We start from the raw sequence: 16413 nt of genomic DNA, 5'->3' as shown, positions 1-16413 counted from the left end.
GGTATTACCAGTTGGGTGGTTTGTTTTTGTCTTTTTCAATTTTGGCCATTCTCATTGGCATGGGGTGGTATCTCATGATAGTTTGATTTGCATTTTCCTAATAACTAGTGATTTTGAGCATCTTTACTCGTGCTCACTTGCTAACTCTATGTCTGGTTTGGCCACATGTCTATTAAAATACTTTGCCCGTTAAAAAAAAAAATGTATCCCCTGTCTTTAGATAAATCAAAATACTAAGATACTAACAGGAAGCTATGAAGGGAGAAAAAGACCAGACAGTCATTTTCATCCTTCACATTCTAAAGAGCTGTTTAAAATGAAGAATAAACATTGGACGCTGTGGTGTGGTTTAGTCATGTCTGACTCTCGCGACCCCATGGACTGTAGACCAGCAGGCTCCTCTGTCCATGGGATTCTCCAGGCAAGAATACTGGAGTGGGTTGCCATTTCCTCCTCCAGGGATTGGATGCTGGGCTAAGCATTTTGGAGAAAGTCTAGTTTAATAATTTGGGGCACTTTCTTAACACATTATAATATCTCAGATAAAAAACAAAGTCATGATTGTACAATTCCACATATAGAAATTCTAGACAAGGCAAACTATTCTATAGAGACAGAAAGCACATCATATCAGCCCGAGGCTGAAACCTGGAAAGAGGGGTACATCTGAGAAAGGCCACAAAGGAAGCTTTCAGCGTGGTGGAAACATTCTTAAAGTCGGAAGGTGGTTAGAAGGTGTATAGTGGTTGAACTGTGCACTTAAAATGAATGTAATTTAGGACTTTCCTGGTGGTCCAGTGGTTAAGAATCTGCGTTGCCCTGTAGGGGACGTGGGTTCAGTCCCTGGTCAGGGAAATAAGATCCCACGTGCTGCAACCAAGACCCAATGCAGCCAAGTAAATATTTGGTTAAAAAGTGAGTGCCATTCACTGTGTGGAAGTTACACTTCAACAAGTGTTATTGGTTATGTCTCTAACTGAAGAGAGGAGTGAAGGGCATGTGTCTGTAAGCAGAAGCAGCCAAGGTCAAGAGTGTATCATGATCTCAAAAGATTAGAAATCATTCCTCTAACCTCCCTGCCAAGCACATGAAATGGTCTGATTACCAGCAAACTGATGAAGTGGTACAGATCTACAAGATCTAAAAGATGACATGACAAAGAAGAAAATATCTGATTACTAGAGCAGAGAGACGGTGAGTGATTTTTTTTCTCCTATTGTGCTTATTATCTTCTACAACAAATTTTAAAAAAGGAAAAACACATTGCCTGGCTCCTATTCTAAAATTAGATCTAGGGATTACAGGCGGGTCACAACCACAATCATCAACATGAGTTAAGCCAACACTCTAGTTTGGACCCCAAGCACCTGTGAAGTCACTCCCGGGGCAGGGTGGGGGTGCTTCCCTGGGGGCTCAATGGCAAAGAGTCCGCCTGCCAGTGTAGGAGACACAGGTTCCATCCCTGGTCTGGGAAGACCCCACAGGCCACAGAGCAACTAAGCCAGCGCACCACAACCACTGAGGCTGCGCTCTAGAGCCTGTGATCGACAAGAGAAGCCCCTGAGATGAGAAGCCATCACACCACGGCTAGAGAGCCGCCCCCACCCCAGTCTCTGCAACCAGAGGAGAGCCCGAGCAGCAGTGCAGACACAACACAGCCACGTAATACAATTATTGAAAAGAAAGGAGTGACAGCTCCTGGGGTTGGGGGGAGACATTCTGTGGGCTGCCCGGGGCGGGCGGTTCACGGGACATCACTCCTGATGCTTTCGCTCTCTTTTATTTCACAACATTATGGGAGGACACATTTTTCTCCTTGGTGATATATGTATCTGGCAATCCTGCGGTTGTGAGGAATTCACAAGCGAAAAATAAAACTTGGAGGTGTCAGACAGAGTCCTGCTTAGAGCCCTGCGCTGACCTTCAAGAGTTGCTGGACACTTTCCTCCAGTTCGGTTTTGTTTCGTGTTTGCAATCACAACAAGTAAAGATCCCCACAAAGGGGATTTTTTACAGTCTGCTTCCAACAGATAAGTCTATTAGGCAGACTTGGAAACTGCTTCGTTAAAGTTAAATATTCCTTATTTTTAGTAAATGACAACTTTTAACAATGCTTTTCCCTACCTTTTAAGAAGTGTAACTTAAAAAGGTGTGTTTCTTACTCTTACTCATTTCGTTGCCCTGTGGCTGGAACAAAACCCAGTGGCCCAAACAAAACCCAGCAAGCCAAGAAACAAAAGAAAGAACACGTTTACCAACCCCAATGAAAGTCCACTTTTCACGCTCAGGTTAAATTAAAACCGAATTACAGCGGCAATTTAAAAAACAGGCAAAAAAAAACTAAAAACAGAAAATTTAAAAAAAGTGTGGGAGGGAGAGGCATAAATTCGGAATTTGGGATGAACATATACACACTCGCTTGTCTAGTGTGTCTGCTCAGTCCTGTCCGATTCTCTGTGACTCCATGGACTGGGGCGCCCCAGGATCCCTCGTCCAGGGGACTTCCCAGGCAAGAATACTGGGTTGCCATTTTCTACTCCAAGCTATCTTCGCGACCCAGGGATCGAACTGATGGCTCTTGCATCTGCATTGGCAGGCGCCACCTGGGAAGCCCAACACATACACACTGCTGCATATAAAACAGATCACCAACAAGAACCTGCCGATTAGCACAAGGAACTATACTCAAGATTTTGTAACAACCTAGAAGGAAAAGAATCTGAAAAAGAATATATACATATATATTCTTTACTATATATCACCGGAAGCTAATACAATATTGTAAATCAACTATATTTCAATCAAACCAAAAAAGGGGAGATTACTGAGGCAATAAAAACACCCTAAACAATGAAAAACCTGGCAAGTGTCCCTATTTTATCACATTAAATCTGTATTATCAACACCTGAGACAGACTTGCACTGGCAGTTCAAATCCCGTAAGTGTAAGTTGTACGTACACACAATCTGGTGTTGATGTGAAGTGCTTCCTGAGTCTCAGGCCTGAAGTGACGCGTCAGGGCTGGAGTCTACTTACCCGGGGGCAGGGCCATAGCCACCCCGTGCAGCAGCCGCAAGACTCGGGGAGAGAAGGGCCGAGGGGAGACAGAGGAGCGTGACAGCCCGGGAGCCTCCCCTCCCACGGCGGCTCGTCCACCGCCGGCTGCTCCTCTTGGGCTTCAAGCTTCCTGACTTATGGTGCTGGCCAACCTCAGACAGGAAGACGGGGATACTGCCAAAACCACAGAGGGGCCAGGAAACAGGTCAGGATGAGCAGGACAGCCAGCAGAGTGTGGCTCCCAGCAGCGCCTGGACCCAGTGAAGGTGCTGCTGCTAAGTCGCTCAGCTGTGTCCGACTCTGTGCGACCCCATAGACGGCAGCCCACCAGGCTCCCCCGTCCCTGGGATTCTCTAGGCAGGAACACTGGAGTGGGTTGCCATGTCCTTCTCCAATGCATGAAAGTGAAAAGTGACAGTGAAGTCGCTAGGTCATGTCCGACTCTTCGCGACCCCATGGACTGCAGCCTACCAGGCTCCTGCGTCCATGGGAATTTCCAGGCAAGAGTACCGGAGTGGGGTGCCATCACCTTCTCCGAATGAAGGTGCTAGAGGCGTACATCTCTGGATGGGCCCACAGGAAGAGAGACACGGCTGTCCATGGATCAGATATTGGAATGGACAGCCTCCCTACCCCACTACCCCACACACAAAGGAGAAAAAGAACTTCTAACCATCCGGCCATGCTCCCACAGCTCTACAAGTTCACCGTGCAGTCACTTGGAACTAAAAGGCTGAGTTGCAAATTTCATTATTATATTAAACAGGCACCTCGATCCATGAGTGAGTTTACAATGCTCTCAGGCATGAATAGTCTTGTCCGAGAATAGTTTTGCAAGCATGGATTCAGAACCATTATTACCGATGGTCTTCACAGCCCTTCCTTCCCAACACGACTGGGCTCGCAAGAGGCTCAGCCCCACCTGTCCATTTGCAGGTCTACAATTTCAGGCAAACACTGAGACCTGAGCTTGGAGTTGGCTTAGGGCATTCCTGTAGGACTTGTTACTTTTAATCCCCTACAGCTGCAAAAGAGAGCCCTCGGGAGGGCCTTCTGGCTGGCCCACCATTGGGGATACTTTCTAAGAGTAACTGTATGTGGAATAGTTTGAAAAACATCAATGTCAATGTCCCAGTCTGCTAACTGTGCTCCTTCCTAAGACTGACCTGCCTGAGATGCATTTTTAGTCCTGCTGTTTCCCTCTCCTCCTGCCCTTACACCATCAGCCCCCTCCCCCACTTCACAGGAGAATGGCCCAGGGTACCAAAGAGACCATTCAGAAGGCTGGTCTGAACACCAATAAAGTGAGTGACTTTCAAGTCTGGGTGATAAGGTTCTTCTCCAGCCAAGCGGCTCCCAATTCTTTGCTTTCAGCAAAGTTAAAATGAAAATACAATCAGGATTGTCTACTGATAAACCACAAAAAACATTTTTTTGTGTGATAGAAAGTCAGGTAACCTAGGGGATACAACTTGGAAGGAATTTAAATAACTGAGTGAACGCTAGAGCAAAAATCACCCCATAGCCACCTTATGTGAAGAAGGTTTTCAGTACAAACAGAAACCAAAAATAGAACTGATGCTAAATCCTTAGTCAAGCACAGATACACAGATTGAGTAGAAAGAAATATATGTATCTCAAATTTCACATTTTGCATTTAGTTACCTCTAAAATACACGCTAGTCACGCTGCCTTAACGGGGTACTAGTAGGAACTGCAATAGTTTGATTCAGAAGAAAAATGTTCACACTCAGAGAACTTTATCTTCACAGGAAATAGTAAACACTTTGAAATGTAGCTAATCATGTATTTTTGTTGCAGAGAACCTGTGATCTTTTAGAGATATCTGCCAGGAGTACCTGCTTTCAGTGGCCATCACGGTGGTCCCCTCCCGCCGGGACGTCCTCTTTAGGCTTGCCGAGAGCACACAGTTCCCGAACACTGCTTGTTGGTCAGGGCTGCGTGTAGGGAGATTTTTCTTCCCCTTTTCAAAGCCAGACAGCCACAACTGAGAAATGCTAGTCTGGTAGAAATGCCTACTCCTGACCCTAAAACCCAAACCCAAACGATTGCAAAGGGTCGGGCATCGCAGTCCCGCCAGACACCGAGATGGAGCCTTACCTGGGAGTCTATGACAAATATCAGCGCTCCTGTCCCTCGGAAGATCATCTCATAGTCAAAGGTGGGGTCGAAAAAGTCAATCTGTCCTGGGAAGTCCCATATCTGAAAATTAACAAAGGAGCTGTTGGAAACGTCCTCCCGGCAGATCTTGTTCGTGCTCTCCAAGAACAGAGTTTCGTTCGGAGACATTTTATGAAAGACGACTTTCTGGATGGATGACTTGCCACTCCTTCTTAGGCCCATGAGCAGGATCCTCGGCTTTACCTCCGTGCTGAAGGGGTCGCTAAAGTCCAGAACTGGGAAAACCACAAAACAAGAAGGAAGGTGAGAGGCTGTCACAGTGGTTAGTGAGAGGAGTTTCACTTCCGCCTTACACACGCTTTATGACCCACAGACAATACTACCTTTTCAAATACAGAAAGAGCAAACTACATCACTCCTTCATCAAGAGGCTAGCTTTTAGCAAGTGAAAAATCCTGAAAAATGCTGCATCACCATCTCTCACACCATCTCAGAGGGCCCGAAAACCTGGGCAATTTCCCATCACAAGCAGGAACTCTAGAGTGGGAAGACTAGAGGTTTCCTGGAACAGACTATATAGGGAAAGAATCCATTTTAGCATTTCAGAGTAAGGTCCTTCTTTGCCCAGATCATCAGTGTTTGCTAAAGAGATGCTTGTTTATTTGAAGTATGCCTCAAAGAAACAATTTTGGACTTCATCAAAATTTTAAACCTTGTTGCTTCAAAGGACACATCAAAAAGTGAAGACAATCCAGAATAGCAGAAAACATTTGCAAATCATACATATGATAAGGGACTAGTAACCAGAATATATAAAGAACTCTTACAATTCAACAATAAAAAGATAATCCAATAAAAATGTGTAAAGGATTTAAATAGACATTTCTCCAAAGATACACATATGCCTAATAAACACATGAAAAGATGCTCAACATCATTAGTCATAAAGGCAATACATATGAAAAAAATGTGATGCCACATCATACCCCACTAGGATGGGTTAAAAAAGATTGACAATAACAAGTGTTGGTGAGAATGTCAGGAAATGGGAACTCTCATACGCTGCTGGGGATAACATGAAATGGTGTGCTTTGAAAAAACAGTTTGGCAGGTCCTCAAAAGCTTAAACATTGAGTCACCATATGACCCGGCAATTCTACTCCTAGAAGTAAAGAACTTACATGTGTCCAAGCAAAAATCTGTACGAGTGTTCACAGCAGCACCACTCATAATAGCCAAAGAGTAGGAACAATCCAATGGCCATCAGCTGAAATATGAGTTAACAAAAATGTGGTACACCCACATAGTGGAATATTATTCAGCCAAGAAAAAGGAATGAAGTATTGATTTGTGCCACAACATGATGAACGTTGAAAACGTTATGCTAAATGAAAGAAGACATAAAAGGTCAATACAGATTGTTTGATTCTGTTTATACGAAAAGTTCACAACAGACAAATTCATAAAGACAGAAGGTGCTTCGTGGTGGTTGCCAGGGGCTGGAGGGTGGGGGAAGCGGGAAGTGACCATAATGGTTATGTGTTTTCCTTGGGGTGATGAAAATGTTCTGGAATTAAGCAGCAGTGATGTTTGCATCCCTTTGTGAATATACTAAAACCACTGATCTATATACTTGAAAAGGCAAATATTATGGTATGTGAAATATATTCCAACTTTAAAAAAAAAACAGCTTCATGACTGACGAAAATAAAAGACCAAGTATAAAACCCAGTGAAAGATCAAGAAAAGAAACCAACATTTTAAGAAAAAGGCAGAATATAGACAAAGATAGAAATGTGGCATTCACGAAACAAGGACAGTTCAGAAAAAGAGCAGTTATGGAAAAGGGTCTTAATGGATCTCAGAAACAGAAACATAATTGGCAGGAGGGGAGGATATATGAATTGAAAAGCAGAATAAGCAGATGAACACGGCATTAGTGACTGGAAAGTCAAAGTCTCTCAGAACACAGTACAAAGGGACAGAACAAGGGAAAGTGTGAAGTAAAGGTAAGAGAGACATCAAGAATAAAATTTTAAAGTCCCATTATTCTTCAAACAAGCTCCAAAAAGAAAAATTACAGAATATGGGGGAAAGCAATACTAAACTAAATAGATAATCCTTTTCCAATTAAAATGAACATGCCCACAAAGTAAAAAGGAGAAATTTAAACAAAACCATCACCACACGAAGAACAGAGTAAAACTTCAAAACATCAAGGATAATAATAAAGTCCTTAAAACTATGAAAAGAGGAAAACTATTACCTACAAAGGAACCATAAAGACATCAGACTTTTTAACAACATGAATGAAGAGGAGAGTATCATACATCAAGGACTGAAGGAAAATATCTTTCACCCCAGATTTATATACCCAGTCATACTATGTCGAAAATGTAGGAGTGCAACAAAGATGTTTTCCAGGAATTCCCTGGCAGTCCAGTATGAAGACTGCAAGTTTCCACTGCTGGGAGGCCCAGGGTTTGATCCCTGATTTGGGAATTAAGATCCTGCAAGGCTCATGGTACAGCCAAAGAAAATAAAAAGACGTTTTCAGACATCGAAGGACTCTGAAAGTACTGCCTACTTAATCTCTTTGAAAGAATTACTCAAGGATACACTCCTGAAAGAAAATACACTCAAATATAGTAACATGCAATAAGCAATGGAAGACAAATTTTATTGAAACCTATTAATTTAAAATAAGTATTGATTTTAAATTTTGGAATAATTTAATAATTTACCACTAGCGCCACCACAGGCTTCCCGGGTGGCGCTAGTGGTAAAGAATCCACCTGCCAATGTAGGAGACTCGGGTTCAGTCCCTGGGTCGGGAAGATCCCCCTGATGAGGAAATGGCAACCCAGTCCAAGTATTCTTGCCTGGAAAATGCCATGGACAGAGGAGCCTGGCGGGCCACCGTCCCTGGGGTCGCAAAGAGCTGGACACGACTCAGCACACACACCGCAGGGCATCTTCCCGACCCAGGGACGGAACCCACGTCTCTGGCGTTGGCAGGTGGACGCTTTCCCACTGAGCCACCCTGGAAGCCCCTATTTGACTGGCAAGTACCGTAACACACTGCGTGCCAGGGACCTCGCTAGACATGCCTACAAACTTTACCCACCCAATGAGGAAGAACAAGTCTGTTCTACCCCTGAGGAACCTGGGGCAATGAACCGGCCCAAGGTCACAGGACTGGCATGTACTAGCGCCCTCGTCCAGGGCCTTAGCCACCAATCAGCTGGCATTCAACTAAAAGTGCAACGAAGACAAAAGACGACTAGAAAATAACAGTGTGTTACGCATGACCAGAGTAAGTGCTGCTGGGGAAACTCTTACATTTACTTATACGTAGGTGGGTGCTATTTCACAATATAAGTGCATTTTTTTTATTGTGGACCCACGGTCAGAAAGTTGTGTATGCCACTGCTGTTGATCAGGGGAGGTTTCTTACATCAGAAAAGCCTGCTGACGAGACTACCCTGGTGGTCCAGTAGTTAAAAGACTCCACATTTTCACCGTAGGGGGAACGAGTTTGATCCCTGCTCAGGGAACTAAGATCCTACATGCTGCATGGCTCAGCCAAAAAAAGAAAAGCCTGCTGGCAAAAAATCTTCCTTCTAATCCTCCCCCACTCTCTCAAACATCCCTGCTTCTGAAACCCTAAGGGGCCTCAGAGGATCTCTTTCTACTCTGGGATGGGTAGTCAGGAGGTCCCATCAGAAAAGGAAACACCCGTGGGTCTCCTGCACAGGGCTGCCCTCCACCCCTCATCACATTTCCCCGAGCTTCACTCACTTGCTCAAGTTTGATAAGAATCACCTGAGGAAAGTGATCCGTTAAAGAGGATGAAGAAGAGCTGCTTTGAACACAACGATGAGAGTGCCATTATGTATTTCCTTATGTATTTTAAGGAAAATCAGAAAGGAACTACAGAAAAAATCTGGGACTAGAGCTGGGACCCCAGAAAGGGCTCTTTAAAAGTGCCGGTGGGGGTTTGCAGGAAGTTGCCCGAGTGAGGTGAAATTTACAAGAGGGCAGTTTGTTCCCGTTTCATAAAGGTTCCCGGAACGTCTGCCAAGTTCGACAGGGCTGAGCCGGGGCTGCAGACACAAAGAAAAGCTTCATTTCTTAGTGATTAGAGAGGAAAACAGACAAGAAAAACTGTCAGCTTTACAAGGCACTGCTATCTAGGTGTTATGGGTTCAGCAAGAAGGCTCCCTGGAGAAATCACATCTGGGTCTTCCAGGCGAGGAGGCGTAAAAGAGATGTATGAGGGAGAGGTCATGGCAGGAAGAAACCTGGCCTTCCTGGAGCTTAAGGAACATAGTCTAAAGACAAGAAACGCCTGTCCACTCTCCAGAGGCCTCCCATAGAACTCAGAATAAAATCCGAATGCCTTCTTTCCCTAAAAGGCCCTGGGTGGGCTGCCCTCTCATCCCACGCCCGGTTCATCCTCCCTACCGGTTCCCCCGTCCGGCAGGCACACCGGCCTTCGGCTTCCTCATCTTCGGGCCTCCACTCGCTCCGCTTTCCCCAGGCCTCCCCGGGCTCCTCCTCCCACCCAGCCCAGGGGCAATTTCACCTCCTCTGGCCTCAACAGGTCCCATCGCTTCCTGATATCCCTGTGTCTTCTTCATAGGACTTCACTATACAAAATTATCTACTTTATATGTTTGTCTTGTTTTTTGTTTATTGTCTGTCTTACATATACATAGGCAAAAAACCTGGTAGCACGTGGTGTGAGCCCAATAAATACCATTAAATAAATTAGTTGAGAGGTTAACAGGCTAAGTCGCGAATGAAATGCAGGGAACTTTGGATTTTACTCTCACAGTGATGAGGAAATCACTAAGGATTTTAAAAGACAGACTCACAGGATCAGGGGCTTCCCTGGCGACTCAGTAACGAGTGTGCCTGTAATGTAGGAGACCCGGGTTCTGATCCTTGGGTTGGGAAGAGCCCCCGGAGAAGGAAATGGCAACCCACTCCAGTATCCTCGTCTGGAGAATCCCATGGACAGAGGAGCCTGGAGGACTACAGTCCATGTAGTCGCAGAATCGGACACAAGTGAGCCACAAAGACACACACACAACATGATCAGGAAGTGCATTCCAGAGACTCACCCCACTTAAGGGGGTCAGCGTGGGGACTGCGAAGAATTCTAGAATAAGCCACTATGGCTTGAAAAAAAGATTGTTTTGAGCTAAAGGCACTGGAGTTCTTGAAATCCTTTTTCTGCGCAAAGCAGATCCTCCCCCAAAGAACTCAGTTGTCAAAAATCTCCTCCCCAGGAGCAACTCTCACCTTCTTTGTTTGGAGACTGAGACAAAAAGCAGTCGGCTACACCCAGAGAATGTCACCAAACCCCTTTCCCCGTCCCCTTTGAAGTCATTTATTTCTCTCAGAAGTGTCCCTCTGCCCCTCCTCCTCCTCTCTTAAGATGGTATGTAAGTCCCAAATTCTAACTGCCTCCTTGAGTTGAATTTTTGTGAACTCACATGCATCAGTACTTAACTAAACCTATTTTTCTCTTGTTCGTATCTTTCGTCAGTTTAATTTGCAGGACTCCAATTCAGAACCTAAGAGTTTTTCCTCCCTGACAATAAGAAGGAGGTTGTTCTAGAAACACAAATGAGACGAATTTGGAAATGGGCAGAAGGAATGGATCCATGAGAAGCTTAAATTCACTCAATAATACTCAGCGATCCTCTGAACACAGGGGACAAGGGAGAAAGAAATCCCAGGTCCCCAATCTGGAAGATCAAGTGAACAAGGGCCCACTCATCAAGCTGTAAAGGCAACGAGGCTGAACAGGGATCTGAAGCCGTTGAGTCCAGGGTGTCTATTGGCCTATGGCTCAGATGAGGAACAGACTGGGGCCTCAGAAGGCAATACAACTATGACGGTGTAAGAAGGTTTGAAGTGGTAATGCAGGTTGCTGAGATGGTCTATGCTTTATTGGTCCATTTTGCCCCTGATCTTGTTGACTGAGGGTGAGAGCACATTGGAGAGGTTTGAGGCTTGTTCACAGTGAAACGGCTCAAACCAACCTGTTCCAACCTCTTATCACCAAGGGTTACCATTTACAGACCACCTACAAAGCACAGTGTCATCTCTAATCCTCAAGTTGATAACATTCATCCTTTGTCAGACGTGAAAACTAAGCCCTCAGTGTTTACCGTAATAAACACTCAATAGACATTCACTGGTTGGGACGATGAAATGAAAGGGATTGATGGGATTTCTCTGGTGGTCCAGTACTTAAGACTCCATGCGTCCACTGGGGTCTTGTTGCAGAACTAAGATCTTACATGCTGTGCAGTGCAGCCAAAGATATTTTTTTAAAAAGAAAAGAAAGTGAGCAGAATGTGAACTGAAACTTTAAGAAGAAACTCCACATCTGACTTTGGTCCAGCCCAGCACTTAGGTATCAAGGAGGTGAGCTTTATGCCCAAGTAAAGCTTATCCACTGTGGTCAAGGGCACTGAACATACCTACCTATCTTCCACTGGGTCGTGATATCCGATTTCACAAACAGCAGACGGAGCTTCGTAACTAGACTACTGGGGATGCCAGGGAAACTCAGTCACCCAAGGGGTAGCATTATAAGGAGTTATCTAACCGGCCCCTGTCAGCCTCTAACACCTTCAGGCTAATGACTTAATCCTGAAGTGGCAGAGCCCTGTCAAAACCTACGGAAGGGAGAAAGATGGATCAGGGGCTCGGGGGCTGGGCTGCATGGGGCCACATCAGGCTGATCCTGTGGGCTGGGAATGTTCACAACAAAGAAGGGACCAGAAGTCAGGAAAATGGGAACTGAGGTTCTGACAGGGTTGACCCTGACTTCCTGGGGAGGACAAGGCATTGTCTGAAACGCATTTCCTAAATTCTGATGGACCTGACAACTAAGAGCTATTATTATTAAGGAAAGTTCTCCAAGAGGTGACACCTTTGAACAGACCCAAAACTGGAAAATAAAGCAAAGATTTAACGAAAGGTTTAGGATAATGCGGTAGCAAATGGAATGGTTGAAAAAGTACTGTGTTAATGCCACAGTGGAGTGGAGTGAGTCGCTCAGTCTTGTCTGACTCCTTGTGACCCCATGGACTGTAGCCGACCAGGCTCCTCTGTGCCTGGGATTCTCCGGAAAGAATACTGGAGTGGGTTGTCATTCCTTCTCCAGGGCATCTTCCCGACCCAGAGATGGAACCTGGGTCTCCTGCATTGCAGGCAGAGTCTTTACTCCTGAGACATCACGGAAGCCCGTTAGTGCCAGACTGGGGTTCAAATCCAGGCTTGCCCGCTTGCTAGCTGTGTAATGCCCACACATGTATCAGAGCCCACGAGCCTCATCTCCTCTATCAGTTTCTGTCAGAGTGTACACACACACACACCCGCTGGTCTTTTTTTCTTTCTCCCCCAGCCCAAGCCTCGGTAACGCGAGGGTCTTTTGTGGAATGTGACCAGTGAGAGGCTCACTCACCCTTGAGGAAGTCAGGATGTCTTTGCTATTAGTATTCTGTGGGGTCCACAAGGGCTTAAGGGTCTACTGATACACACTTATGGTTTTAGGAAGAGGCCTCGGGATCGTTTCTATTTGCATCATTATCTGTAGTCCTTTATATTTCTGGTCAATGGAACTATTTACACATTCAAGACCCAGAAGTCCAGTAAGAAATTCCAACCCAAGTAGGAATTAAATATACAAATAGTATTGTTAATAAGAAAATATGCAAAAGATGATGAAGATTTATTCTCTGATTAACTGACGACTTCGTAAGGAAAACTAAATGCAATCAGAATACATATTTTCAAAGGAAGAAAAGGTTTTGAAGGTGACTTTTATTTATATGTGAAGATCAAATCTTTCTCAAATCCTCTCACATCACACTGGCAGGAAACTAAAAAACATGATTCCATATACGAATACTTCCTTTACATATGTATTCAATAACACTTCTGGGAATGCCCTGCCTGGCACTTCAGTGGTTAGGACTCTGCTTTTACTGCCGTGGCCCAGGTTCAATCCCTGGAGGGGGAGCTAAGATACCGAAAGCCATGTGACATAGCCAAAATAGAAAAACAAACAAAATATCTCTACTGCGTTCTGACCTACCCATGCTTCTGCAAGAAAGGAAAAGTATTCTTGTGAGTTTTTCTTTTTCCCCCCAAACTATCACTCTGAGAGCGATCAAGTTTATGTCACACATGGAGGAACAGAGCTGGAGTCTTCCCCAGAGGTCCTCAGGAGGAGAAAGTCCACCCGCAATCTGGGCGCTTTAGGCCAGAAGTGAAAAACCCTGTTTGTCTTGCATGTCACAGCAGAACCAGGGAAAGCCACTGTCACAGGAGAGCCTTAAAGCCTTCTTTGAGAATTGAAAAGCTGTCTTTTTAAATTTTTAAAAATTTCTTAAAAAAAAAAAAAAAAATTTTTTTTTGTAGCACCTGTGGCATGTCGAATCTTAGTTCCCAACCAGGGATCAAACCCACATCCCCAGCGTTGGGAGCATGGAGTCTTAACTTCTGGACTGTCAGGAAGTCCCAAGAGTTGCCTTTAAAGAAAAAAAAAAAAAGGTAAGGAATACATGAATAAAAGAGGTAGAGAAGAAGAAAGAAAAATGAGAAAGTAGAAGTGACTGAGGAAGTGAAATTATGGGATGGGAGCCGTGAGACTGAATAAAGCTGAGTGAACTCTGAGACACATCCCTTATCCAGAACTCCAGAACTCGCTGTTACTGCATCTTTTCCCCATTAGACTACCCCATATCTGTTTTAATATTAAAATGGGAGAGATTTCTGGGAAAAGTAGAGGACCAAGGTTCTATGACACCAGGAATCACTGAGACATGTTCACAAACATCTGATATAAAAATATGCTCTCTAACTATGTGTATTTGAATAAGCTGTGGGCCTAAGCTGTGACCTTGGTCACATCATTTTCAATTATTCGAGGCTTCCATCTCTTCTAACACTTATATATCTCTGTATTTTCAGAACCAGAAGAGATTAGCTATAGCCAGGGCTGTATTCAACCCAAGTAGTTACAGACAAGAGAAGGGACTACTATTTCCATGAACCCGACCCTCTCCTAAATCTCCTCAGTTCTAGCCTTGTGGCTGCAAAACAGTCCCCTGGCATCTCTGAGCCATGGATTGAGGATCAGAAGAACAATTCTACTTACTCTCAAGAAACAATGAGCAGAAACAACTCACTAATAATTTTAAATATTATTTTAAGGAAAAAAAAGCTGACTAATGATTAGTAGAACTGCCAGATTCACTGCTTTTATGCCCATCAGGGAAGTATCACCTGCTGACTCTGGATTTTTGTGTCTCCTGTAACCACCTAAACTGTCACTTCCTCAGACCCTGAGAGGGCACACAGGCTGCTATGCAAACAATACCACACTTCGCTGCACTGCGGGTGAGCAGTCAGCTTAGCCAAATCTTCCTTAAAAATTGGGAGAGACTTTGGGAAAGAACAATTTCACTTTCGGATTAAGTATGACCATTTAATTGCTTTCCTTATTATTATAGTTTTTAAAGCACTGTAATTTACTTAAGACTTAAAGTCCATGTGTCTAAAAATAAATTAAAAAATAAAATAACCATTATTTTTGGTGCAACTGTTTTTAATGGTTCAATTATTGCTTCCTCTCTCCGGAGTTTTATCTGGAGCCTGGGAGTTGAAGGTGAGACTCATCTTATCTCTAATTAGCGACCCTGAAAGGGCGGGGGGCGGGGTTCAGAAGTGGCCAAATCCATCCTTAACAGAACTAAAGTACCTAAGAAAGAAAGAAAGTAAATAAAGTGAAGTCGCTCAGTCGCATCCGACTCTTTGTGACTCCATGGACTGTAGCCCACCAGGCTACACCTAAGAACACTCCTGCTATTCATGAATAAAATGTGGAGTGTAAGCCAAAGTAGCTTAGTTTAAGGCTCACCTTAGCTGCACTAACATTTTTAAACTTAGCATAATGTAGTAAAATGTACCAGGCAACTCGGTTTAAAAATAAGATGGGGGATTCCTTGTAAGACCACGGGCAAATGAAAATCACACGACCCACCTTCAATCACATTCTTTTGCATAGCAATGCTGGTCAGACCTGCATCCCACACATCAGGGCAGAGCTCTGAACCTCATGGAAAAAGCCCCATGTCACTGTGAAGCTCAGGCACCAAACCAAGTCCATTAGGAAGATTTGGAATTCATTAGAGAAATGCTTTGCTCATGGTTCAAAGTGCACCATATTCATCTTTTCTCAGAGAAAATAAGTCCTCCTCTCCAACCCCCACTTTCCACTACTTGAGTTTGTAAATGTAAAATTTACCCCAAATAACACAGGGTTATAAGGCAACACAGGGCCCAGGGCTCACTAGAAATCAGAATGACCATCTGGTGGCACCTTGATGCCTCAAGAAAGGAAGACCACAGGAGCAGAGGTCAGGACTCCCCGCCTCCACCCCCACCCCGGCGCCCAGGGACCGTATCAGCTGGCACGACAGTTGTCAGGGACAGTCCTTGCTAGAACTGCTGACTGAAAAAGCGAATGTTCTGACAGAGATTCTGCATTCAGGCCTAAACTCCCAAATCAAGCCAGCAACACTTGGAAAGAACAGGAGCCCAAGATAATGGAGGAAAGCGTCAGAGAACAAACCACAGCCACAGCAGAATCAGGTGGAGAGAGGCCAGGCTTCATTCAGGAATGTGTGCTCCTCTCACCGCACAGATATACTCGGGGCTTTTAGAGCGAGATTCCAGTTTGATCCCAAGACCTCACAAGGGAAGATTCTGATACAGAAGCACCAGTTACAGGTGGGTTTGCCTTGGGTTAGGAGCAGTGGGGCGCATCCTACGTCTGGCTCTGGGGTAGCCCTTTGCTCAGGAAATCCCTTCCCCTCAGCTAAAGTGTTAAATTCACTTCCAGTCCCCAAACCAAAAATGCAAAGTGCCCCTTTAAAGAACTGCAGGAAAAACAAACAGGCCTCAAGCATTTCCCGGATCCCTGTCTCTGGCCCCCAGGACAATATCAAATTACAGGGTTTTTCTTCCCTAATATAGTCTCATTTCTTTTCCTTTTTTTCAGAGGATCACAATTGCACCCTATTGTGTGTCTACCCTTTCAAATACCTTGCAAATACATTCCCATTCCGAATCTCTCCAGAGCCTCCAAAGAATCTAGGGGAGGAGCTGACAAATGCAATTTG

General features: G+C 44.6%; 1 protein-coding gene across 1 annotated transcript in view; it reads right to left on the bottom strand.

The window, feature by feature from the left end:
* RRAGD (Ras related GTP binding D) overlaps window positions 1-16413 on the bottom strand; it is a 32700-nt gene that overhangs the window by 14610 nt on the left and 1677 nt on the right. The window contains exon 2 of the mRNA XM_061131579.1: window positions 5180-5475. Coding sequence (XP_060987562.1) covers window positions 5180-5475 — 296 coding nt within the window. The remainder of the gene's footprint in view (window positions 1-5179; window positions 5476-16413) is intronic.

Source organism: Dama dama, chromosome 28 (assembly GCF_033118175.1).
Source record: "Dama dama isolate Ldn47 chromosome 28, ASM3311817v1, whole genome shotgun sequence".
In the NCBI taxonomy this organism is placed as follows: Eukaryota; Metazoa; Chordata; class Mammalia; order Artiodactyla; family Cervidae; genus Dama; species Dama dama.
Note: the sequence above shows the minus strand (reverse complement) of the source record. Positions and strands in the feature narration are given on the sequence as shown.